This window comes from Onychostruthus taczanowskii, unplaced genomic scaffold (genome assembly GCF_017590055.1).
Source record: "Onychostruthus taczanowskii isolate IOZ18803 unplaced genomic scaffold, ASM1759005v1 scaffold95, whole genome shotgun sequence".
In the NCBI taxonomy this organism is placed as follows: domain Eukaryota; kingdom Metazoa; phylum Chordata; class Aves; order Passeriformes; family Passeridae; genus Onychostruthus; species Onychostruthus taczanowskii.
In genome coordinates, this window is record NW_024507546.1 from 1,493,166 (window position 1) to 1,520,772 (window position 27,607).

Sequence of the window (27,607 nt, forward strand, 5' to 3'; positions counted from 1 at the left end):
GTGGAAGGTGTCCCTGCTCATGGCAGTGGATTGGAACGAGGTGAGTGTCAAGGTCCCTTCCAACCCAACCCATTCTGTTGTCCTGAGTTACAAGTGAGCTGTAAATCTTGTCTGGCACCACCTGATTACTGAAGATGATCTGTTCTTCCTGGGAATAGCAGGATACCATCTGCACTTTAGCTGGTCTGGTCTGTGATAAAGGGGCATCAGTGCCCCACTCCACTGGGCCCACAGGAGTCCTGCTTCACCCTGTACGAGCTCTCTGTATTGATAACAACAAAACTCCTACTCTTCCTCCTGATTGAGGATGTATTGAGGCATATACATGACTGTGATCCCATGATTAACATGATTAACACAATTGGTATCAGTGCTATTGTGCTTACAGATGTAATTTTTCACCTGAACAGAGATTCAAGTGTACTTGGGCCAAGAATAGAAACATATGCTGTCAAGAGCTACTCCTTCGGCCCAACAAGTGTGTTCTTTAGCTTGTGGATTAAGTGCAGTGTGAAATGAGAATTGAGTATGTTTTTCTCCTCTCAGTAATGAGAGTTCACAAGTTAAGCAACATTTACCAGCACGCATGCATTTTTAAAAAAATTTGATTACATTTGGCATCTGAGCCTAGTGCCGGAGAAAGCTGCCTGAGTGAACTTTCTAACTCATGTAATTTGTAGCACTAGATATTATTCTGACTGGATCCTTCTTTAAAAAAAATCTGATGGTTGATTAGGAATGGTGCCCTAATAATGATAAGATTAGAATTAGATGCAAAGTGACAGGGGGAAATAATCAGCAAATACAAAATTGTTGTTTCTTTCACAGTTCAGCCCGGTGCACATTTCAAAGAGAGAGATTTTCCTCCTGCACTTCCCAAAGAGAGGCCATGGCAGTGCCTAGCACTTCCCAGCTCCTGCCTTGAAGTTGCTGGAGAAATCTCATTTTCACCTTTTCCTGCTCTTTCCACAGCTGTGTCATTCCTTAACATTTGTGCCCTTTCTTACCTGGCCAGGTGCAGTGAACAGAATTGATCAGGTCACACACAGTTAGCAGCCTGTCACTCATGTGAAAGCTGAAAATCTGGGTACAATTTTGGCCTGAACAGTGAGCCTGAGCTCATTTATTCTACTAGAACAGAGTCCATTCATGAACCCTGTTACAATCTGCCCAAAGCTTGGTGCAAAACAGAAAACAAACAAATGAACGCACTAACATGGCAATTTGTGAAAATTAATTGCTTTGTCTTAATTTCTTTCAAATACTTTAGGAAATTAATCTAAACAGGACCATACTTCCACAATTCAGGCTTGGACCTCTAACAACTGCAAGACTGTAGTTTGTAACGTTCTTCCAAAAACAGGACTGAAAGAGATGTTTTCATTTGTGAATTTGAAAGCGTTTTAAGAAATTGAGAAGAAACAGAAGTCTGAAGAGCAATCTCATGTAAAGGCACTAGGCACTGTCAGTCAACATCCTTGGTCTAATTTATATAATAAAATAAAGCCCAGCCTGAACTCCTGTTAGTAAACATCTTTAGCCTAATGTATATAACAAATCAATACTTTAGGCCTAAACCGCTATAGGAGTCAAAGGAATGACTTCTCTTCAGAAGAAGTAAATAGCCAGGCTTGCAACAATATTTTGATGTTTAGAATAAACTTTGAAAGTCCAACCACTAACTGCAGTACAAATCATTAATAAAAAGTCCAGCCCAGATATGCCCCTAAAATGGAACCAAAAAATCATTTGAGCAGTAAGGAAATGGTTAAAACTTTCATCAGGGAAACAACATCAGTGTAACTTTGTCAGAGCCATCAACATTTTTTAAACAACCCACGGACTCTCTGCAGCTCTTATCTTAAAGAGGTAACTTCACAGGCCTGAGTGTTTTCACAGGCCCTGTCCAAGAGGAAATAGTCCTCTTGGACCCTCCTTGCACCCCCTGGTGTCAATACATGGATTAATGAGGAATGTGGCGAGGCAGTTTTACCAATTTCTGTCAGCCATTTGGCCACAGCTCCATAAATTTCATCAAGGATGAGGACCACCACAAGGTTAATGATGACAGCAGTGGCAGTCACAGTCACTCGAACATTGGACCTGGTTGTCTCATTTGTGCTGAAGGACAAGGCTGCTGCTGTCGTGATTCGGTACACAATGACACCAAACACTGCTGAAAACGCCAGCATGATCTGCAAACAAATGAACAGATGGATTAGTTCAGCCTGGAAACAGAAGCTTTGGCTGGGAGGTTGGGTGTGTTGCATGAATTGGCATCGCAGGGTTGTTTCTTAGTGTGAGGTGACAACATACAGGTGATCAAATTAAAAGGCTTTCCAGCAAACAGGGACATAAATAAGAAATAAGGAAATTGATGCACAACTCCAAACTGGCACAACAATTCAACTGACACAAGACACTCAGAGGGCTGGATGCTTCACAGCACCTCTCCTGTGAAGACAGCTTGAGAGAGTTGGATGAAGATTTGAGAGAGTTGTTTAGCCTGGAAAAGAGAAGGCTTCAGGGAGATTTTATACCACCTTTCAGTATCTAAAGGAGGCTATAAAAAGGAGGGAAAGTGACTTTTTACATGGGCAGGTAGTGGTAAGAAAAGGGAGGATGGTTTTAAACCAAAAGAGGACATTTTTTTGTTAAACATTAGGAAGAAATTCTTCCTGTGAGGGTGCTGAGGCCCTGGCACAGGTTGTCCAGAGAAGATATGGCTGTCCCATCCCTGGAAGAGACCAAGGCCAGGGTGGATGGGGCCCTGAGTGTCCTGATCCAATGAGTGGCAACCCTGCCTCTGGCAGGGAGTGAGAATTAGATAACCTTTAATGTCCCTTTCAATCCAAACCGATTCTTTCATACTGATTCCATGGATTCCAGCAGATGGGCATGCCCGTTCTGATTAAAGCTACACACACCATTCATGCAGTGAAATTTGGGCATTTTGGGTTCAAAAGCAGGAATTAAGCAAGATCTTTTATCTGACAATAGATTCAGATGGCTTGGACTGAAAGGCCTGTATTTATGTGCAGTCAGGTAAATGGGCTTTACTGGCTCAAACAGCTTCACCTGTGCACAGCAGAAGTGCCAATTTACAAATTAAAGTTATTATTCCCATTATTATTCCTTTAAAGCTGACCTAAGTGGAGCTATTAGGGCTTCACTTTACATTTGTGTCCCTGAAATCTCTTGGCATCCCTGGCATTCCTTGTGGGCCAGCTTTGACCCATGAGATGAGGAAAGTTGGTCCTGCTACTTAAGGTCAAGTTCCCACAAGAAGAATTTGAATTGCACAGGGTTGTGGTATTCTGTTAAAAAAAAAAAAAAATCTAAACCAATCAACAATGAAAAAGAAATCATTAAAACAATAATAAAAAAATAGCAAATGTTCATCATCACAGCACAAAAGGAGACGGTGCATTCTTCCCTTTCATTTTTGCCTTTAGCAAGAATTCCAGTGTATATCCATTATTTTAGGTAAAACATCTTGAGATCATCAGATGAAAGAGACTACATCAATGTGAAAGATTAGACTACTGCAATTATTAAAATGGGCCTAAGGGTCCAGATTCAAAACACAGCTTTAAGGAAATTTAACAGTTCATTTTAATGATGAAGCAATAGTTTATTGAATTCCTGTATGCAGGGGAAGGTTGTTGCCTTCAGTGAAAAGGCATTGCAAAAGATCCACAACAAGAAACAGAATTAAATTATTAAAGGTTGAAGGTGAAAACTGGGCACAAACTCTTTCATGAAGAACTAGTAAACATACTAAGAATTAATTATTTGGAGAAACTCCTGGAGATTTCAGATGAAATTGTCAAATATGCTTTGTCAGCAAATAGTAATAGTTAGACCTAGTAAAATATCTAATTTTACTTTTTAAATAACTGTTTAATTAATTTTAAATGAAATGTAGGTTGAATGATAAAAGCGTGAACCTGAAACAGTTTAAATGAAAACTTTTCAAATGACATAAAATATTATTTCCTTTGGTTTTGTAGTTTTCATTGTGTCAAGGAAACTTTTCTAGTTTTTATATCTATTTTTCTTTTGAGTTACCTACCAAATGAAGAGACAAAAAAAAAAATCACATTCATGCTGAACTACATTACTGTGACAGAAGGGGTGCAGGAACACAAGAACCTTAACTTTTTCCTTGCTTCTCCATTACAATCACTGGAGTAGAGAGTGAAATCCCCAACAAAGGAAAAAACAAAACAACACCACCTGGTATTAATTTACTTCACCTTCCACTTCTACAGACACCTTAAGCTCTTTTCTTTTTCTTAATCTGTGTCACAGATTCCTCCTTTATAGTCAACTTCCTGATACTCTCATCCTGTTTCTTTTCCCCGTGGATTTCTTTGCAATTTTTTCTCTATGGTGGTGGACAAAGAAAATCAGAAATTGGATGCCTCATTCTGAAGCTGATGAGATCCCTGAGCCTCCATACACACTTGTCTCCATCACGAATTCCCACTTAAGAATGATATCTTAACAGTACAGGAAGAAGAGTCAAGGACAATCCACACTAAACAGAAAAAGAGGAAATTTCAGATCATGAAAGTTCAATGAACTTGAACCTGACCAAAGGATTTTAGGGATCTCTTGCCTTGAGGAATGTTACTGGAGGATGAGAGAGTAGCAACCTTTTCAAATCCATGCAATGCCATAGCAAGGTGTACAAAACGACTGCAAAAAAAAATGTTTTATTTGTTTAAAGAACAAAAATATTTACTTTGCAAAAGCACCAGGGTTTCAGAAACTCTCAGTTGCTCAGCTGTTTTTAAACATCTGCTTAGACACAGATGGAAAAACACTCCTTTAGGAGTCTTCATTATCTGTGCATCCAGCAAGAACAGAAAATTGAGGAGGGCCTGTAGGACTGCACAGTTACTGCGAGCAGTTCTCACTCCCCAGACAGTCGCTCTGGGGGAATTGTTCCCGTATCTTCACAGCATTTCTCTCATTCCTGAAAATACCTCTTCTGCCCAAATTCCTGATCAGGCAGGCCACCATTTGTTCAGGTGCCCACTTTGGGTTTTGTTGTCATTGCCAGCATTCCCTCTGGCCATTCTTCCCCCCGTTAGGGCACTTTCTTCTCTGAATAGCTGAACTAGTCTGTCCAGGACTGAACTACTTAGAAACAGATGTGAAAATTGGCTGCAGAAAAGGTCACCTACTGAGCCTGGTATGAATGAAGACAAACAGGAAAGCAAACTAGATCTGAGAAGGAAGCTATAAAACCCTGTGGGCTAGGCTGCTACCTCCATCCAAGTAGGATAACAATTTAATGTCCAGATAGTTCTCTGGCTCCTCAGTAGGGCTATTCTAGAGTCAAGTATTACACCATGTGAGTGAGAATAGAGTGGAAGAGGCTGAACTCTTCTGCCATGACACAAATTGATTTTCTTCCTTCCTCTGACTGAGCCAAACAAAGAAAAGCCCCAGTGATTCATTGCTCCCTGCCACTCTGCTCTCTCCCAGCACTACCAGCGTCTTTACCACCAATTCAAAAATCTCTGCCACAACATGTGCCTTCTAAATATGGGGTTTAAAAATTGTGTTGTGTTATTGTTAATCACACTCAAGAAAAACTTTTAGATTCCCAGCTGAGCCCAGACCTCCTGCTACCATTGATCTCACTCTGCAAAAATAAGACTTGTCAACTTCTGTCCTACAATCCCTGCGGAAAAGAACAGCTTAAATCAGACTTGGATCTTCTGCCCCCTCTGCAGTCCAATGAGGCTTTGTGTACAACCAAAGGACTGTGATCAGATTTTAAAGCATCCACACATGTGTGAATTAATCTTGGAATTTTTTGGTGATGTAAGACTGGACGAGAGAAGCAAACAATGTTTTTTTCAACCTGTATTTTGAAAAGAAAAACCAGCATGCCTAGCTTAATACAGAGAGAGGAAAAGCCAGAAAAAAAGCAAAAGACCACTACACATTTCTTGAAAGAGGATTCACAAAAGTGATGTACACAACAGAAGAATGGAAATTAAGGGGAAAAAAAAAAAAAAATGAAAGATTTTACACTAAGAAAATCATTACCAGCTTCAAGAATCACCAGGGAATGTATGAAATGTAAAGCTTGGGGAAGAAGGGACAGAACAAATATTCTATAGCAATGTAGAAATTTTCATGGGAAACACCTATAGATTTGGAACACCAGACCCTTTTGGCCTGGGAAAGCTAGCATTAAAAATCATTTTTACAGCACTAGAAATTGCTTGGGTGCATGTCTGTGTCTGACTCTTGTATCCGTGCACATACACATAAATTCAAGATGTTATTATTTATTTTTTACGTAGGCCTTATAGTTAAAATAATTAATCTGTGTGAATAATAATAATAGAGCTTAACAAGACCAATAAGATTTCTCAGTACAATACTATTTCACAGACTGACAACAAAACTTCGGTCTGATCTTTCCAATTCCTCTTTAACTAATCTAGCAGGAAAAAGGGAAACATCCAGACAGTAAAGAGCAAATTGCAATATCCATGTGGAATAGCAGAGCATGCTCTCCCTCATCAAAAGTTGGTTTGAATTTCATGCATGGTTTGCAAGTTGTCTCCTGTAGGTACTTTTAGATAAATAATGCTCAAAGGATTGCAAAAATAAGATCATTGTGTCCATTTTGCCAGATGGTGAAAGTCAGCCTAGTTCCACTAGTCACGAACAGAAGTTGAAGAATTGGAGCTCTGCATTTTACATCTCACAAACTGTAGGTAATAACCCTTTATAAATCTCTCTGAGATGTTACAGTAAGCAGTCAGGGTAATACCTAGGCTATGAGTCAGGAAAGCACTTTAAGCTCATGCTTAGGGGAGATTTAAACATGTGCTGAAAGTCAAGAGCACATGTAAGCACCTTGTCTGCAAAAGAATGACTTGTAAAAGCTCAGTCAGAGCTGTGTGCTTAGTCAGACTCAGTGTGGCCTGCTCTAAGTGAAGTCATGACTCATGCCACTTAGAGGTTCTGTTTAAAAAGCTAATATTGGTTATGGCCACAGGGTGGTAAACTCACTCAAAATGCTGTGAGTACATCCATATAGGACACATCTAAAATGTACAGAAAATATTCTGAATATGCAATGCATACATTTTCATAAATATATAAACATATCTATAAGGGTGTAGACATTAACTTCAATGTGAGCATTTGATTGTCAGAAAAAGAAATTAAATCTTCTCAGGACATCTGGTGCAGTATATGCAAATTTCAGTAAATTAGAAATACACGTAGGTATCTTAAAATAATTTAGGCTGCTGCTGAGTTTCCTTAGTTACATGCTGCAAAATGGTGTAAACAGGCCTATTTCAATGTCATTTTATAGTGGCTGTAGATATGAACAGAAGTTTTCAGTCAGTAATTACTGTAACCAGAGGGATAATGGGATCCTTTACCATGTAATTTAGGGCTTGTTAGCCAGGCCTTTCTGTTGCTGTTTACAAAGTCCAGCAGCTTCATGCTGCGTTCGTTTTGCTGGAAATTTGACTTTTGACTAGGACAATGGTGTCCCCAATTTAGAGGCTGCCCTGCACACCTGATTCTTGCTCCCAAGGGAGGACTGTGTACCATGATCTTACTGTATGCCATGATCTACTGTACAGTCCATCCCTGATAAATATTGGATAATATTTCTCAGCAACTGATTTATTTCACCTGGATGTCGCCTGTTCAGAGGCTCAACCATTCCGAACATCACTATGACCAACATATGCAATACTGTGCTCACATCTAAATAGCAATGTTATCCATTTACTGGATAATAGAGATGGAGCAGAAACCATGGAGGAGAGGCAGAATTTGTGTAATGAACTGCTGGCATTGCAGCAAATCAGACCTTCCAAAGCAGTCTTTGGAAAAAGAATAAAGCTGGAATCAGGCATTGAACTCCATGAACCTTCCTAGTATTTCTCCCAAACTGACCTTACCTTCAGATTTTTAACATATTTGAGAACAGCAATTCAAGTGTTTCCTTCTAGATGCTCATGGCAAAGTTTCTCACACCTAATAAACAAGCAGAAATGCAAATAATGTTACCATAAATATAATCAGTCCAAAGTTCGCTGCATATCCAGGCATGCGGTCACTCCATGTCAGTTTCTCCTTTTCATTCTGTAGGGAAAACACATAAAATAACAGACGTGACAGAACTGTACAATAGGAAATACTAGAATTAATAGGATGTATTATTGAGAGCCTTCTCAATTCCCCTGCTGTGATTTTGAAGTATATTTTGCGATTTAGAACACTGATATTTTGAAGTAGATTTTAATTCGAGATAAAGGAGGGGGAAAGTAAATAAGATGTGTAGAAAATGTCTGCAAAATTCAGAAAATATCCTATGCAAATATGATTTAAGTGTTTGAAGACATGTATTCAAATCTTACTAAAGTTCATATCAGGAGAAATCCCTGAGATTGACCTTAATTCACATTTAGGCAAAGCAAGACTCAAGCATTTATTTTGAATTGTTTCTTGTAAAACTACAGAAGAATAGTGCTTGAGACAGAATGCTGACTACCATTGAACCCAGATTTTTTTTCTAATGGTCACAAGCACCAAATGTGACCCCCCAGATAATTCTTGGCAAGACACCCCAATCCTTCCCCTAGTACTTGTTTTATAGCAGAGGGAAACTACAAATGCAAGGTCCCTCTGATTCCTGCTGCCAGCCTTGTTTTTTTCACGCATAAACAGCATCTCCCTCTTCCCTGCATAATTTAAAGCAACTGTGATCAGTGAAATCCTGTATGTTTTCCCTCTCACCACACAAATTCAACTCCAGCCCCAGCTGCATGTACATCCATTTGAAGATGGATTTATGTGAGAAATACGATTCCGTCCTCTCAAAACAGGTTTCTTAAAATAATAATAAGGTTGGTGCTTTGTTTAAGTTAAACTAAAACTATATAATCAAATTAACTAGGGACACAAAGCCAGCTGCTGTTGGTATTTCTGTGAAGGACCACTGCTGCGCCATGGATCAGTACTACCCTTATACTGGAGTTAGCCCAGAGTGATTCTGAATTTAAATGAGTTTAAATCAGATTAGAACTCAGATCCAAGGTTTCCTATAAACCATTTCTAAGGCACAATTCCCCACAGATAAACATAAAAATCTTGGAGCATTGTGCCTTTGTAAGAAGCTTTCCCAAAGCAGAATTAGGAACGCAGCATATATGTGCAGAAATGCAGCTGTGGATTGCCTAACCAGGATGTGGAATTAGACCTAGGACACAAACCTGCCTATACATCCATTGCCATGGTGGTGGTGCCTCAGATGCTGTGGGAGAGAGCAGTGCTCAGCAGTCCCTCTTGTGACCTCGTCTCCTTCAGGACAGTCCTGGCAGCACTGGGGCACAGCAGACCCAACCAGAAGCACCAATAATTTGGCCCAATGTACACAGCAAAAAAATGCTCTTTACACTTCACACAAAGAATCCAGCACGTAGCTGGAAGGCTACTTGAAAAAGCATTCCTGTGAATGCACACATGCATTTCATTGCATTTTGGCTGTTACCACTCAGCAATTCTAGAGGACATAAAGAAGTTCTGAGGGATTATATTCCCAGAAGGCCTGAAGGACACCACATTTTACAATTTCACTGGGGGCTGTATGGGACTGTGGCTGGTGTGGGGCTGTGCCTTGTGCTTGCACTGAACACAGGGCTGATAATAGAGAGATGGGTTTGTTACTGTGGAGCAGAGCTGACTCTGAGCCAAGCCTTTTCTGCTTTCTGCTGCCACACTGCTGAAAGAATTTAAGAGGAGACACAGCCAGGACGGGTGACCCCAACTGACCAAAGGGACTTTCAAAACCTTATGATATCACGATCAATGTATAAAGTGGGAAGAAGAAGGAGGAGGGGAGAAATATGTGGAGTAATGGTGCCTGTCTTCCTGAGGAACTGTTGCATGTGCTGGAGCCCTGCTCTCCTGGGGATGGCTGAACACCTGCCAACCATGGCAAGCAGGGAATTAATTCCTTGTTTTGCTTTGCTATAAAGCTGCCTTTATCCTAACCAGGGATTTTCTCCCTTCTACCCTTCCCATTCTCCCCCTGATCCTGCTGTTAGGGAGTGGCTGCTGGCTGGGGTTACACCAGTACGGTCAGCAGGCCATCTTCTCAGCTCACTCTTCCATGTATGTGCTTCCATGAACCTTATTTTTCCATGCAGCACTCAGCCAAAGGGAGATCTGAACAACATGAGGAGCTGCTACACCAACATGAGAATAAAGGCAATGTTGGATGAAGAAATGGAGCTACTTAGCATACACTTCCAAAAATTTGGAAATTTAGCTCAATATCCCAGATCTCTCAGTCTGTCCTCGTCTATCCCAGTCCATGTCAGAAGTTTCAGCTCCTCCTAGTCCCTTCCAGGGCTCCTAGTCCATCTCAGTTTTTCTCGGTTCATCTTCATCCATCCCAGAGCTCCCAGACCACCCAGGCAGTGGAAAGCTATCTATCTTCTGTTCTTGTGACCAGACACAGGGTCTCTGGACCCTGGAAACGGGATGAAGCTGAGTCAGGAAAGGTTTAGGGTGGATAGCAGGAAAAGGTTATTCCCCCAGAGGATCGCTGGGCACTGAACAGGGAATTCCCATTTCCCCAGGGAATGGTCACAGCCCCAAGGTTGCCAGAGCTCCAGGAGTGTTTGGACAACACTTCCAGGCACAGAGTGGGATTGTTGGGGAATCCTGTGCAGGGCCAGGAGCTGGGCTAGATGATCCTCTATCTGGAGCAGCCCAAAAGTATAAGTATTTGTTGACACAACAAGATTAAATGGATCATCTGCAGAACAATCTCAGTGACAGATATGTTATGCTGAGGAACATTCCCCATGATGAACTGTGTTGCAGGGAAATATTTATATGCAGACAGAAAACCTCACAATATAAACTGTTTGGTTTTGTGCCAGAGGCAAACTAAAAGAATTAATTTAAAAATCTTACTTTCATTTTCCTTCAATAATATGACTGATTTTCAATTCTAGTGGAGGAAAAAGTACGTTTTGTTCTGTGTGCTGTGATGTGTTCCTGTTTTAATGTTTAATCGTGTGTGGAATGTATTCCTTGAAGAGATACAGCTCTTTTCCTATTAAAAATAAAAAATGAAATTTAAAAAAAAATCAAAAAAGAAAGAAAGATAAAATTAAATCCCTTCTTTATTTTTCTGGATGGTTTATTTCCATATGAGTTACCCAATGTGGCAAAGATCCAGCTCTGCAGCTTCAGATGGATGGGCCTCTGGGCTGTGGAAACCTGGAAGTACCCTGCACTTGGACAGCACCAGGCAGCTTTTGAAAACAGTTCTATGCTTCTCTGTGAATTAAACCACAGCCACTTTGCTCAGATCACAAGTATTTCAGTTATTAATTGATATTTTCCCTCAAGATGACAACTCCTCCAAGCAGGTGTTTCTAACCATCAGCTATGCCAGCTCAGCCTGCACTTGGGGAGTACAACCAAAGATTTTCTTTCTTCTCCATCCTGCTTTGTAGCTCCAGTGCTGAAATTCAGGGTTTTCATTGTGGTTGCACCTGGGCAATCCCAATGATTTCACTACACTTGCACAAAGCTGTAATAATTGACTGGAATTTAGTAAAGATGCTAAGACAAGAACAAAATCTAGGACTCCACTCTGAGGGCTTACACTGCTAGCAACAAAAATAAGCTACAAAATTATATTTCAATCACAAAATCCAGAAATTCATCTCTAAGTATGCCCAGGAAGCTCCAGATAAGTAATTGCCATTTTTATAACTGCACATTTCTTAATAGATTTCTACTTTCATTTCTATTTCAATACAAAAGCTTTAATTTGTGTAAAAACTGCATTGTCCAAATGATCATCTAGAAATATAGATTGTGGTATCAAATGCAGCTCTCTTGTATTTGTATGACACCTAAAGCACTGTCTGTGCACTGCAGGCTCAAAACAATGCATGAAAACAGCTGCTTCTGAAATAAGGGGTCCCTATAGCTTTATTTTGGCCTTGAAATAAGTTTAAGACAAGGAGAAAAGGATCCTTCAGAGCCATTTGGAAATTGTGAGCCACAAAAGGCCTGCAGAATAGGCAGTTGTGAAAAACAATCAATTCCATGGTGATGACACAAAAAGAAACACAATCAAGGACTATCAGCATTTCTGGCCATACAGTGGCCACAGTGGTCATTACAATTAAGAAAATTCGGCCGACTTCATGGGATTCTTTCAGCCTGTATTTGGGACTCAAACTTTTTGAGGGATTGTATTAGCCCTCAGACTTCTGTGAGGGAAGAAAAAATGCTGCCATGCTGTGCATCTGCAATGCTTGTGTCTATCCCTGTCTGAATCTAGAAGTCTTATTTTCACACTCCCACTGAAGAGAAATAAAGTGCTTTTGGTTTAAAGCCCACTAAAAGAGAGCTTCATTTCTATTTTTCTCACTCAAGCAGCAATGGCATTTTAACTGTAAATGTGGTTGTGTTTTGTGAGCAATGTTCTGTCTCAGGACTGCACATGGAAAACAAACTGCCAAGGTTCATTTGGAGACAGATGAAGAACTGCAAAACCTTTAATTAAAATTTTTTGCTATCCTTGAAACATGCAGAGTAGCACAGACACACCATTAGCTTTCAGTGGAGCTTAGTGGACACACTCTAAATCTACATTGTGGAAGCAATGCAGAATAGAGAGCTTTGAGAAGTGTGAGCAAGACTCAGTACTGGGATCATGGAAATTAATGGATTTTAAGGCTAAGCAATGTTATTTTTAACCACCCAGTCTTAGTCTCCTTTGTAACCACACAACTTCCTTGAAATTTTTGCTATAAGGATAATAAATGCGATTTAACTAATTTTTTTTTTTTTAAAGTCTAATCACAGCTAGAGCATTTCTGTGATGAACAGTCAGTTACAAGCCTTATTAGGTCATTCCAACTGCTAATTACCTTAGCTGTTGAAAATGTATGGCTTATTTCCCAGCTGAATTTGCCTATCTGCATCCTTCAGCCTTGGCATTTAGCTGCAAATTTGTAGTTAAGAGCATCTACTGAGAGACTTCTAGGGTTTGGCTGTGGGTTCTTCTGAACTATGATCAGACCACCTCTTGGTTTTTAAGCTGGCTGAGACTGCTCCCTCAGAATGGGAAGCATCAGCCAAGCCCTGAGCTGTATTTCTTCTCCTGTAATGGGGCTGGAAGTAAATCTCGCACAGGCTACAGCCCTGACATGGGCAACTGACTTGACCCTCAACATAACAGGGCTCATGGAAGTGTGTGTGAGTAGACAAGTCTCTGTCCCTCAGGAGACTTAGCCCTCCCACAGGACGAGAAATACCTCATGTGGTGGGTAAGGGCTGTGCTTCCAGCCATGGAGCCTGGCAGGAAAGAGGAAACCACCCTCATCTCTGTCAGTGGAGATGCTGGCAGAATGGAGGGAAGAATCTATAAATCCAAGAGCTTTCTACTCCTTATGAGTCTTAACAATATATTCTGAAATTCCTAGTGAAAAATAAAAAGTCCTGGAGTAGATGTGGCTGCCCCATCCCTGGAAGTGTCCAAGGCCAAGTTGGATGGGGCTTGGAGAACCTGGGATAGTGGAAGATGTCCCTGCCCATGGCCGGGGCTTGGTACTGGGTGGTCTTTAAGATGCCTTTCAACCCAGGCTATTCCATTACATTATGACATTTGCACAGCATTTGACACACACACATATACATACACACATTAAATGTATGTAAATGCATGTCACATGTATGCAACAAGTACCTTGATTAAAAACTAGCCATAGATTTGTGGAAATATTTCAAGCTGTTTCCTTCACACAGTAATAATAACAAAGGCTGGAGGTCTGCTCTCACTGCAATTTAAATCTGTAAAGCCAGACTTGGTTAAATTAATATACTGTAATTTACTCAGGGATAAAAATTGTTCCTTTGCTGCAGTTAAACTTCTTTTGACACTGGCACTCAATGCACTGTGGCATATTGCAATCTTTATTGTGTAAGTGGCATTAAGGTGCTTAGACTTTATATCACTGTTTAATATCAAATGCTTGATATTTACATATGGTCCAAGTGAAAACTGGCAGCACTTAGTCTTTTACAATGACAGTTTAACATATGGCTTTACAAGTATGAATTATTTATGTCAACTTGAAGCCATTCAGAATATTACCAGGAAAACACTGTAATTTGCACAAACAATAGGGTTACATCTGTAGTCATAAATATTCATTGTTTGTCAATGCTCTTTGTAGATGGTTAATAAATCATAATGAGGCTGATCCTGAGAAGGCAAAGGGCCAGCTGTACAAATACATCTGGTGGGATTTCCAAAGCCCCTGACTGACAGTGGTACCCGGGACGGCCATAGTGGAGAAGGTGGTACTGGAATGTCACAAATTCAGCTCAGGGCTTGAAGGGATACCCTGTCACCTGCTCAGCTTTCATTTTTTTAACGTATCTCCTGAAAAGTCTCAAAGAATGTAATGAAATACCACATGTGGCTTTAAAATACTCTTAAATAAAGATAGTCAAGCATAAGGAGGACAGATTTTGAGCCAGACATGTGCTTACTTTACTTTGCCTGATTAAATCAATTTAATATGCTTCAATATTGACTGGACATGGAACTATCAGGGAAAACAAAGTGAGTTTCAAAGACTGATTTTAGAGGAAAAAAAAAAAACGGTTTCATTGTCCTGGAGTTCACTGGATCTCCAGTTTGTACCCTGAAATCCAGAGCACCACTATTGTAATACTCAATCTGGTTTCACACTTTGTCATGTAAACTGTGAACATCTAATGGAGAAGTTAATGGAATAATAAACACAACCCATTTTAAAACAATTTATCAAGCATAACTTTTAAAAAAATATTACCTTTTAGTAGTTTCCATAATTCAGCACCATTTAAATTACTGGAAGGGATTTAATTTAAGAGTTTCCCTCTGTAAATTTTTAAGCATAGGACTAACAGCTCTATGTGAGTCCACTGGTTACACAATTAGTTCCCAACTACTTGCAGTATCTCTTCTTAAAATATAAAAATGTGCAAAATCATGTTATCTTTTGTAACTTCAAGTCTATTTGTCACAGGTAGATAACAATTTATCTGAACTTTATCTTTAAAATCGCTTGTTTTATCTCATTATACACTTTCATATTAGCAATTTGGGCCCAGCGGAAGTAATGCAGTTGGCAATTTTGCAATTTGCAAAGCACAAATTACAGTTCTCTGAATTAATTTCAATTGAGCTTATGATTTCACTTCTGGAAGAGATGCATTTAGTGCTAGACTCTGAGGAAAGCTGTCCTTTCCATGTTCCCTTGAAGCTTCTCTGGCCTAACCACCTTTTCTGCGTTGGTGTCCTAGCTGGAAGAATCTGAACTGAACATCTTGCTGCTGGGAAATCATCACAGAACTCCTAGTGAAGCAAAATCTCACTGTAAGGCTTTGGCATTGCACACTTAGAACATGATTCTCCATTGTCTTACACCATGTGAAGCCACTTATCCCCACACAAAGCGTGAGACAAAGACATGCAACACATTATCGGCTTCCTTGGGTTGCAATTTCAAATTTAGCTTACATAAACTGTGAATGATCACACCAGCACCAGAGGAGAACACAGTGGTGTAAATTTTAGCAACCTTTTTAAGCTGGTAATGAAAAGCTTGAGGAGCAGAAGAAAGGATTAAAAGGGGGATGTGGCTATGCAAAATTCTTTCCCTGGCTCCAGAGCATTTATTACCAGCTGTAAAGTATTAATTAAGTTTATATTCTAACATTTGAATTTGTTATAAAATTTGAAACACAGTTGCAGAACACAATCTACAGATACAAACTTTTGCCAATAACAGAGAAATGATGTGCAGAAAAGAGTTCTGGATAAACAGCAAATGGAAGACGAGAAGGATGGGAAAGGATACAAGAGCTAGGGGCCCCCAGCACTCTTCGTTTTGCTCCAAAAAACACACATTTTGGAGTTAGAAGAGTCCTGTCCCTGCTTTCTCTGTCATTGTCATTGGTACTGCCCCTTGTTCTGATCTCATGACCAGGGAAAATATTTTGTTTGGCTAGTCATGGAGAAAGTTTATAGCAAGTAGAAGTCCATGAAGTCCATAATGAGCTTCCCTGTGTCTTCACACACACCCAGCCTCCCTCCAAAACCCAACAAGAGTGGGGGAGTACAGTAATTAAGAGTGTCAATAAAACAAGGAAGCAAATTCTATTAATGGAGTTGGAAGAGTAATGAAATATATACATTTTGGTATTATGAGCATTATCTTTAGGCATATATATATACATATATATATATATATACACACACACACATTCCTGATAGTATCAAATTGGCCGTGACATCCTCATGAATCAGAACCAATCAAGTTGGAAAAGAACCCTGAGATCAGTGAGTCCAAGCTTGGACCAAACAACATATTATCAAATATACCAGACCAATGAGTGCTACATCCAGTCTTTCCTTAAACAGCTACAGGGAAGGGGATTTTACTGCCTCTTTGGGCAGCCGCTTCCAAAGTCTAATCACCCTTTATGTGAAGAAATTCTTCCAACCTGGTGTCCAACCTGAACTTCCCCTGGTCCATAGCAATCTAATTGTGAGTCCTTTCCAATTTCCAAACAGAGAAATGATAACTACTCATAAATAGGCTGAGTTAGGTAATATTTATTCCAATTGTATATGTGCTAAAACTATGTAGGAAATACACAAAGGTCTCCAGGGGGCTACTTCCTACCAGCATCCCAGATAATCTCCCCCTTTTTCATTATTTCTGAAGAAACAGTTGTGTTAGTAGTTGGCAGTAAAATGCAGATCTATTGAAAGATGCTTTGAAAAACCTCATTTGAATTTATTATAAAGCAAGTTAGCAAAATTGTAAACAGTAGGTAAGTGGTGAAAGTAGTGGAAACGTGTACATGAAACTGTGAGGTAGTATCTAGTCAGGGATCACAGTTTATCCTACATTTAACATGGCAACAACTCTCCAGGCCATGTCAATCAGGTTTGCAGAGAATATTAAATTAGGAAAGGTTGTGAATAGTGAAGGGAGCAGAGATTAAATACCAGGCCGCTGAGAAAGCAGAAATATAAGTGTGAAATAGAATGAGACTCAGGGAGGACAAATTAAGACTGGTCCAACAAGGAGCATAATTTGAAACAGCAATAATGCTCAGCAAAGTAAAAAGTGATATCAAATATCCTTGGAGAGCAGTGAGTTACTGTGTGAAAATCAGATCTGGAGAGGATAGAAAAGGTTGTAATTTATACTTGGATCATCCTCAGAGGTAGTGAGACGACGAATGTCCTAAAACATTCACAGCCTCCATGGGGGTAAATTCTACATGTATGATATGGAGTGAATTGGAGAGTGGTATGCACAAAATCAGCCTTCTAACACATTCAAAATTCCAAAAACTGCATTCACCTCTAGCAAGGGATGAGCTTGTGTTTCTCCCGTTGTTTATACATGGGAGGGAGCTAGTAGAGTATGGGCACATATATTTCACTGGATGAGCACAGACCTGAGCTGACCCTACCTGGGCTATTTCTAGAATTACAGAAAAGATCTTCAAGATGCTTGGATATGAGGAGGATGCACTAGAGGATCTCTGGAAGGAGCCATGAGTCAAATAGGGTGATTTGTGATGCTCTACCTCTCCCCAGAGACTTGTTCCAAGTCCTCATAACCAGGCTAAAGAATTTCTGAGCTTCTGGTGTTGTCACAGAAAACAGTGATATGGAATCTTGCATTTAAATCCCCTGTTGCAATCAAATTTCAGCAAAAGTTAAGAAAGAAAGGGTTTTTTTCTGGAAAACAGCTTACAGTGTAAAGTCCTCAATGCAGTATTTCCTCCAAGTTCCCAAAGATATGCAGATGGATCCTCTCATTTGCTACAGTTCTTTGCACTCAACTGCTGGAATACTTTTAAAGTTGACTCTATCCAAGGGAAAATTGTAGGGGTTTGTTGGATGCCCTCTCATGGCACAAACCTGATCTAAAAGTTTCTGTTACACAGAATGGCCTGGATCGGAAGAGAGCTTTAAGCTCATCCACCCCCTGCCATGGCAGGGACACCTTCCACTAGCCCAGCTTGCTCCAAGCCCTGTCCAACCTGGCCTGGAACACTGCCAGGGATGGGGCAGCCACTTCTCTGTGAAACCTGTGCCAGAGCCTCACCACCCTCACAAGGAAGAATTTCTTTCTGATATCCAATTTAAACCTGCTCTCTGTCAGTGTGAAACCATTCCCCCTTGTCTCATCACTCCAAGCCCTTGTAGTTTACTTGTGTAATAAAGTAATTCCCTGAACTTCCCATCAGCCATGAATAAGTGGGAGGAAAGCCAATGCTAGGACAGAGAGAGCTTTTGTAGGGACCTCCCACTCATGTGTATTCTACATGAATGACCTCTTTTAAAAGGGGAGAGACATGTGCGCTTTTCACCCTTGATAGAACACTGGTACAGCTGTACAGACAAGGGATGGAGGAAGCAAGACCTTTGGAATCTAGAAATGCTCAGGAATTCTCCATTACTTGCACTTTGAAATCAAGGCCATCTGTTTTTCTACAATTTTTTGGTGTAGTCTGATAGTTCTTATGGATTTCTTGAAGGTTTCATTTAGTAGCATTCTATGACTTGGGTAATAGAAGAAAGCAGGGTATGTTAAAAATAGGTGACAAGCTGTTGTAAAATAGTTGATAGATCATTAAACATGTACTGTTGGTTTGGTTATTATATTGTAAAAAGGATTAAATGGGTAATTATAAGAAATACGGTACTCAATGTACCATAACACACCTCAGTAAAGTGCACCACCCCCCAAGCGGAATGAGCCAGCCTGGACAGAACTGTAATGGGCCAGTCAAGAGCCTTAAACCTTCATGCAAATGAAGTAACCAAATAGAATCCAATCCAAAGGGACAAAAAACAGGATAAAAAGAGGCTTCTGACCCACTGAATCTCATGCCGCTCCATCTGGGATATTGGGGACATCACTGCTGAAAAGACCCAGCGCCGGCGTTGCAGCAGCCTTGACGGGAATGCTCCTGCTCAGCCCGTGGGCCCCCTTTCTTTAGGCCTTTTCTCATAATAAATGCTGAAATCACTTTAATACCAGGAGCCTGCTCTCATTTTTAACAGGTTATATCAAAATCAAAGACAAAAAGTATTTTGAAGAAAATGCATGTACAGAACATAAACAATCTTCATATCTGTTGCTGATATGGATAAAAAGTAAGTAGAGGATTAAAATACCAACAGGAAATTTAGATTGGACATGAAGAAAACCCTTGGAACAGTAAATCTTTTGATCCTTCAAACAGATGTAGGTACTGCCTGGAAACAGTTCCATAACAAGGCCATGGTATCTTCACTGCTGAAGATTTTTAAGAACAGCTCAAAGAAATGCCTGGCAAATATGACAGTGGGTATAGCTGATCCTGCTTTGGAGCACAGTGCAGGAACTGGATGTACCCTTCTAAGCTTAATTCCTGGGGGGTTTTGTTCTGGTTTTTAGGTTTTTTTGTTGTTGTTTTTTTTGTTGTTGTTGTTTTTTTGGGGGTTTGTTTTGTTTTGGTTTTTTTGTTGTTGTTGGTTTTGGGGTTTTTTGTTGTTTTCTGTAATACCTATGACCTTTGTGGCCTGAAAACCATTGAAATTACTGTGAGCACTTTCTATTTCTTTCTCCTGTTCAGAAAACTACAAAATGCTGATAAATCTCATGTATTTTCCTTAAATCACTAGTAAAAGAAATTAAAAAGTTAAGTAGTTCAAGTCAACAATTACTGGTAGGATGTGAGGAGAGGTGTGGTCACTTATAAATGATTCTCTCATCACATATCCACTCATTTAACTCCTGTAAGCAAATACAACCATCTTACACCACTTCAGAGGCCACTGAAAGCATGTTCCTTATTACATGAAAGAGGGTATTTAATATATGATGGTCACCTCACAGAAATCCATCCCCCACAATATAACCAGGAAATTTGGATGTGACAGACCAATGGCTTGATGGCAGCCAACACCATGGCACAAAGTCAAGGAGTTAAAGAACCAACAGCTCACAAAGGTATTTTTCACTTGTCCAGAGCAAGCCAATCCAACAGAGCTGCCTTGTGTTGCCATCAGAATATTCTGTCCTCCCATAACAGAAGCAGCACACCCAACAGAGACCTGTATCTCTGACCTGCAGCTGGGAAGTGTGACATCCTGAGTCAACAGACCTGTTGTCCTTGACACAAAAAGAAAAAACACAATGAGATGACTTGCACACCTTACAGACAAGCAAATGTGCCTTCCAATAAGCCAAAATCCTAAATCAGTGACCAAAGGCATCATGTCACTTGGTATTGGGGTCAAAATTGGTGCTTACCCTACAAAGTCTTGCAGCCTAGACACTACTCTAATGAAAGGATTGCTCAGCTCTCTCAGAGTTCCATGGTCTAAACACAATCCTGAATAACCAGAGGTTCAGGCTTACTGATCTTGGCCCAACAGCCCATCCAAATCAGCAGCTCACAAAACGTTGTTACCTGGCAAGGGGTGAGGGAATAAAGCAAATATCTGATGTCTCAGACATCAGCTCTTGCATCACCTGTTGCCTAAAATGCATCAATTCTTATGTCTGTAGAAGTGTCCAACAACCCATTGGCTTTTAACAGAACTATGATTATCTACTCATGGGAATAATAAGATGGAATCATTCCATCAGAAACAAAGCAATTTCATTTATATCCAAATAAGATTGAACATATTAGCAACAGATTAATCATTTGGAATCTTTAAAATAATTTGACTAAATGTGCATTGTTATTAAGAAAAGATGTGTGTTTTTATTATTGGATTTATGTCTAATACTTATTTCCCCACAGATGAGCTTCGTCAGGCAGCAGGAGGAACAGCCAAAAGAAAAGTTTGCTTATTTGCTCAAGAAATGAACTATTTGCTCGGTTTTTTAAAGGAGGTGAAAAGTAACACTGTGACAGTCCTGCCAGACATAGTATGTGTTTGGCCAATGGAACCCTGAGATCTGGTTTACAAAAGCCTGGAATTGATACAACACTGGCAGGTTCAAATGAGACTTGCCAGCTCAGTGCACTCAAACACTTCAAACTCCCAAGTCCAAATCTCCAGCACTGCACTTTGGGGCCTTCAAAGGCCCAGCAAGGATTTGCAGCTTCCATTTTCTTTACTACTATCCATAATATGGACATAAATACCACCCACATCTACCTGTTTCTCTTTTCCTGAATTATCCCATTGCCATTACCCCCAGGGATGCCAGGTGGCTTTTCTTCATGAAAATAAGCTGTTGGAGAAGCTATTTCATATGGATTGCCAGCCTTTGAAACCAGAATGTCCTCTGGGAACAAGGAGTGGGTGGGATGTTTTCCCAGCCACCACAAAAGAAGCTCTGTCACAATTTCTAGCCCCGTGGATTTATTCTGCCCTAGAAATAACCCAGACATCATAAGGCCCCTTTGTCACAATACTTCTGGAGTGCACATTTTACCATTCTTGCCTCATTCTTCTGCAAGACACGTATTTTCTTTGTGCTGCCTCCTACCAGAAATCTTCTCTGGAGTGAGGGACAGGCATCTTTCCATTGGCACCTCACAGAAAATCAATGAGTTATTTTGTCAACATCATTCCTTTCTTAGCATTTATCTTCTAGAGTCCCACACGGACCTATTCAAGGGTGTTCAGAGCAGGGACACCAAGAGAATCAGAGGGATGGAGCAGCTCTGCTGGGAGGAAAGGCTGGGAAGAATTGGGATTGTTCAGCTTGGAGAAGAGAAGGCTTTGGGGTGATCTCATTGTGGCCTTCCAGTACCTGAAGGGAACCCACAGGAAAGATGGAGAGAGACTATTGACAAGGCCCTGGAGTGAAAGGACAAGGGGTAATGGCTTCACGCTGACAGAGAGCAGGTTTAGATTGGATATTGGGATGAAACTGTTCACTGTGAGGGTGGTGAGGCCCTGGCACAGGTTGCCCAGAGAAGCTGTGGCTGCCTCATCCCTGGCAGTGTTCCAGGCCAGGTTGGATGGGGCTCTGAGCAAGCTGGGCTAGTGGAAAGGTGTCCCTGCAAGGGGTTAGAACAAGGTGATCTTTAAGGTCCCCTCCTAAGCAGGCCATCCTGTGATTCTGTGATTTCTTCATACACATTATGTGGTTTCACCTTAAAGAATCTCCAGCACAGAGCCAATTCATATCAAATCCTATTTGCTTTGAAGATATTGGCTACTGTTCCTCTTGGCAAAGATCTCTGTCTTTGCTCCTTCTTTTGCCCAGTCTTTTAATTCTACCCATAGAACCAAGAATCAGTGGTTCCACTACAATACACAGGCATTCTGCTCCTATTTTGGTCTCACTGCTTCTCTTCATGTGTTTATGTTGTTCACCTGCTCCCTCTTCAAACTTTCATCTCACACTGGAATCTCTCACTGTCAGAGATGGTATTTTGGCATAGAGTTCTGTAAAATATTCTGTTTGTTTTCAAAATGTCCTTAGAGTGACTCTTACTGCTGATAGCAAATAAGTTCCTTTTATCCTTTTATAACCTGAGAGATCATAAGGATCAGTAAAATGACAAAAACGGACCAAAGAGTCCTTCTCATTCTAAAAAAAGAGTCAATAGATCTGTTATGAAAGGTGTCAATGAAAAGTTAGGCTTCATAGGCATTTAAGCAATATAAGAAGGGCAATAAATTAATTTTTTTTTCTCTTCAATGAAAGTTTGACTGCATCCCACATAAAGAAAAGAAAAGGAGAGAGATATGTCCCAAATTATGATGGAAAGCTAAAGTGCTTGTTTTCAAAAATGTTTTTAATTACTGTGAACCAAATGTTTTACGTCAACAACTTATAATATTTTGTTTTCATTTCTTCTATTTTTAAAACCTCTCCAACATAAATTCCATTTTGAAATAAGAAGTAATTTAAAAACAACAGTTGGAAACTCCTCACTCTATAAAAGTTGAACTTAGATATTTTATTAAAATGAAAACATATTTTACTAAAAAAAATAGCTGCAGCAAACAGTATTTAGTGGGGGTGAGTTTGAATGTATGGGGGCAAAATACTGAGAAAACTTCATCATTTGCAAATCGAGATATATTTAATCAAAAAATTTTTCAAGTTTTATCAGAATAAAAAATTAATCTCTGTGCCACCACAATGTATTGTTCATACTTGTATAGAGAAGCTTGGGAGAAAAACAGCAGAAAGTCTACTTCATGCAGTAGTAATAAAATATTAAGAATTATGGTCCTATCATAACTATATTAAGAAGAAGCATCTTGTCATATGCTTGTAATTACATTGAGAGGAAACATACAGTGACAAAGCTGATCTTTAAGTTCTGTGGACTCAAAATTTTATATTTTATTAAAAATACTACTGCAAAGGCCCCACTACGGCTGAAATTCATTATCCTTTTGAATAGAGGAGCTGTGGAATTATAGAATGGTTTGGGTTCAAAGAGACCTTAAAGATCAGATGGTTCCAATCCTCTGCCACAGGCAGGGACACATTCCACTATCCCAGGTTGCTCAGTGCCCCATCCAGCCTGCCCTTGGACACTTCCAGGGATGTGGCCTGTCATTACAGTTAAATTCCAAGACCTATTTTGGGAGAACTCCTGTGTTTAACTCCAGTTGTTTTAAATTTGTCACTGCTTCATGCACAATTTAATAATTTCACACTCAAGCTGTTAATGCAAGCTCTAATTGAGCTAAGAGAGTCCTGAACATTCAGTGCTAAGATAAAGTTATTTTTAGTTTCAGCTCAAAATGGGTCCATTGGGTCCAATGTTTTACCTGCAGGGATACATGATGCTATTCCTTAAGCAGATTTGCAGAAAACTCCATTGTGTTGCTATCATATTCCTCTCCACATGTTACAATCCAGAAAAGCACAAAGACATAGCAACTCCTCTGCCTCGTTCTTTCAGTTTCTTGCATCCCTGGTACCAGAGCCTGTTCTGCTACTGCCTGTGAGATTTGAACACCTATTGGGTTTCACCCACACAGGAGGTTCACTGCTATATGGACAGATAGCCATGGAATAATACTACTCATCTGAAAGCAGGGCCTTAATTTTTATTTTTCATGTTCATAGTTCATAAAACCTGCAGCTTAAAGTAACAATTAACCCTCTGAAGAACCTCTGCTGCAGATCTTGTACGCATCACAATAATTGATCCATTTCCTGACCTTTGGAAAAGAGTGCTGTGAACTATGAAGTCATACCTCAGCTGAAGCAAAGCTTTAGGGCCATGCTTCATAGTTTGGTAACACTTGTATTAATAAAGAAATGTACCCTATGCCTAGTGCTTGATATAAGAAAGGTGTAGAGTCAGCAAAATGTTAATTTTAATGGTAATAATAATTTTTACAGTATCAGCTAGTTGCACATCAATCTGCCTAATTGTTCCACTTCTCAGCTGTGCTACATTTGTTCCTGCTTCTTCCACACAGAACTCTGTAAAAGCTGAGCTCTAAGGCACAAGCCAGAGCCTTGGGCTGGATAACATCAACACAGAAGTGCTTGCTTCTGTGCAAAGGCAAAGGAACACACAGAGTGCTCAGGCACAGTCCCCACAGCAATATCGCATCCTGAGGAAAAGCTGAGAAGGGATAGACAGAGATAAGAGGTGTGTTGGCTTCATAAAATCATTAGCATGACAAAGAAATATAAGTAGAATGAAGCAAGTGCCAGGCAGCCATCTTTGAGATCACAGACTCACAACATCCTTAGGGTTGGAGGGGACCTCTGGAGATCATCCAGTCCAAGCCCCCTGCCCAGAGAAGATGCAGCTGCCCCATCCCTGGAAGTGTCCAAGGCCAGGCTGGATGGGGTTGTGAGCAACCTGGTCTGGTGCAAGGTGTCCCTGCCCTTGTCAGGGGGGTTGGAACTGGCTGATCTTTAAGGTACCCTCCAGCACAGGTCATTCTATGATTCTGCGTTATCTAAAAGCAATGATTTAACAAAATAACACAATGCTTCTTATCTATTCACACAACTTCAAGAAACAGGTTTTTTTTAAAGTATTAAATATTCTGAGGTACGTAATAAAATTTCAAGCATCATAAAACTGGGAATTTACTGGTGGATTTTGAAGATGTTGAATGTTCATGGAAAGTTTAGAATATGCTTTGGGTCTAGTGTTGGAACTGACCCAGCAGCACATTCCAGCACATCACCTTTAACAGTGTGTGGGTCACAGAAATGGTACAGGTGATTTAGTTCTGTCATGTCCAATACACACATCTCTTCCTGCAAGACTTGAACCTGGGCTATGACTCTTACAGAGTCCTGGGAATGGAGCCAGGTCACTGGAGTTCTTCCTTTCAACCCAAAGTCTAGAAGCTCACTTTGTGAGTGTGTTTCATTGCTGTACTAGTGTTACTGGGCTCTACACTTCATCTGGATTTGTGTGAGTGTGTTTCAGATGGTACTTCTAAAAGGCTTCTTGAGAAAAGACTGAGCCTGACCTAAGAAGGTGGTCCCCACTGAGATCAACTGCTTGGAGACACAGAGGTCCCTTGAGCTTTAGGAATACAAGTGGAGGAAATACAGCTGTCACCTCAAATCAGTGTCACACAGCAGGAAAATTTTAATTCCAGTTTCTTTCTGTCAGCCTGCATTCACAAATTTGGGCAAAGCAGAAGTTAGCTCACAGACTGATGGAACTTCAGCTCCTTAGACTTGAAGTTCAATACTCCCATAACCACATACACCCCTGAATTATGCACAGTGTGAAAAGGCTTCTGACACTTTTCCACATATAGGCCAAAAGTCAGTACCATGTGTCTAAATATACCTGAATTTATTCTAAATATGTTCACCCTTTCTACTTTCCTAAAGGGAAGTAGCACACAAGAAATTCAAATTATTTTCTAATGTTTTTTTCAGACTGAAAAAAAACCCGGGCCATTCATTCTGTTTTCCGTATCTTTCTTCCATTTTGCCAAAAGCTGCTTTCAAAATCCTTATCTTTGTTACTGCAGGAGCCAACAATTCTAAGGAAAGCACCCATTGGTTTACATTTTCTTTGTAAATATATAGCAAAAGGAAACAGAAAATTATTTGGGGCATTTTTGTGGCATTATCATGCCAAAATATCTGGTTTAAGAATTTCAAATGCATCAGGGCTTGGGAGGAAATTTCGGTTATTTCAACTTATCATAAATTTGGTTTAAGAGCTGAAACTGCAGCTGAATGCTGCTGAATATGGAGTTAGAGTTGGTCTGTGTTTCTCCTTGAGTGTTTGAAAGCAGTAGTGAAAGTGAGAATATATAATTGTAATTAGAATGGAAGAAGGTTCTTGGCTTTTGTTTAAAACTGTTTTATCCTGCTTGGAAAAAATAAATCTCTAGACCTCAAGTATGTATATTTTTATGCTGACAGATATGGTGTTTCTCGATTTCCTTCTAAAGGCAAAACCTCACTCTGACCCTTGAATCTCCATTCCATTGATTATAAATCAGGAGAAAGAAACAATTATTCTCTCCCAAGAATGTTTCCATGTGGGAAAAGGCAGGGCAAGACCCTCTAGGATAACAGGCATGGACCATCAAAACAGTCAGATAATTAGAAATATCTCAGTGCAGCAGTCATTGCAAGGAGCTGCTTAATAGTAATCTCCTGTCCCAGAGCTCAGATCCAGGTCCGAGTGCCTATGGAGATCTAAGTATCCCATCTGATGCTGCACTTGCATAAAGCAATTAGCAGGAGAAATGTGAAACTTTCCTATGCACATAAGACCAGCAGAAATAAAGTTCCTCATAAAACTCTGGATCTTCCATTGCAATGAAGTGAAGAACAAAATTTCATAATAAATGTAGCCACTGTTGGTGAATAAAAGGGAAACCTGTCAATCGTTGATCACATTTTGTGACACTGATTCAATATATTCTGGAAATGTTGGCATATGCTAATATCTGTTGAAGTACGTATTGCCTGCAGTTAATGTGACTGAATAGATCAAAGGCCACATTTACTAAGAAATGGGTCCTGGCAGAAAAAACCACAAGGGGTTACCACATAATCAGATAGTGAGACCACAGCTCTCAGTCTGAGTACCAGTAACCAAACATATTTGATCACTTTATAAGAACACCAGAAAAGAACAACCCACATACAAAATAAGTACAGAAATTAGCTAGAAAAATGCACTAAGGAAAAATTAGTACAGGTTCAAATCAAATATTTCAATTTTGTAGACCTCTCATTCTACTTTAATTTAATGCATTTAGGAACAATTATTAAAGTGATGTTGTTTTCTAACTCTCCAGGATTATGTATAAGAGTCTTGTCCCTGAATAGAGAATTACTGATGTCTCTCTATTTGGCAAATGCCTGCTAGTTGGACACAAATACAAAATCCATCATTAAAATGCACCATGTGGACCAGGAACATCTTTTGTGGAGCTTTGGACTGGTGACTGCAAGACTTGCTTGATTGGACTTTTATCAGTGAAAGGATTAATATGGGCAGTAGCAGTTTAATTAAGAAACAAACCAAAATGTTTAATACAAGCTATTATAATATTCTACTAGTGAGG

The 27,607-nt window shown here is 40.0% G+C and overlaps 1 protein-coding gene across 1 annotated transcript in view; it reads right to left on the minus strand.

The window, feature by feature from the left end:
- Positions 1-27,607, minus strand: part of ANO2 (anoctamin 2) — a 156,969-nt gene that overhangs the window by 29,876 nt on the left and 99,486 nt on the right. The window contains exons 15-16 of the mRNA XM_041426850.1: positions 8,068-8,142; positions 1,994-2,195 (exon numbers count right to left, since the gene is read on the minus strand). Coding sequence (XP_041282784.1) covers positions 1,994-2,195; positions 8,068-8,142 — 277 coding nt within the window. The remainder of the gene's footprint in view (positions 1-1,993; positions 2,196-8,067; positions 8,143-27,607) is intronic.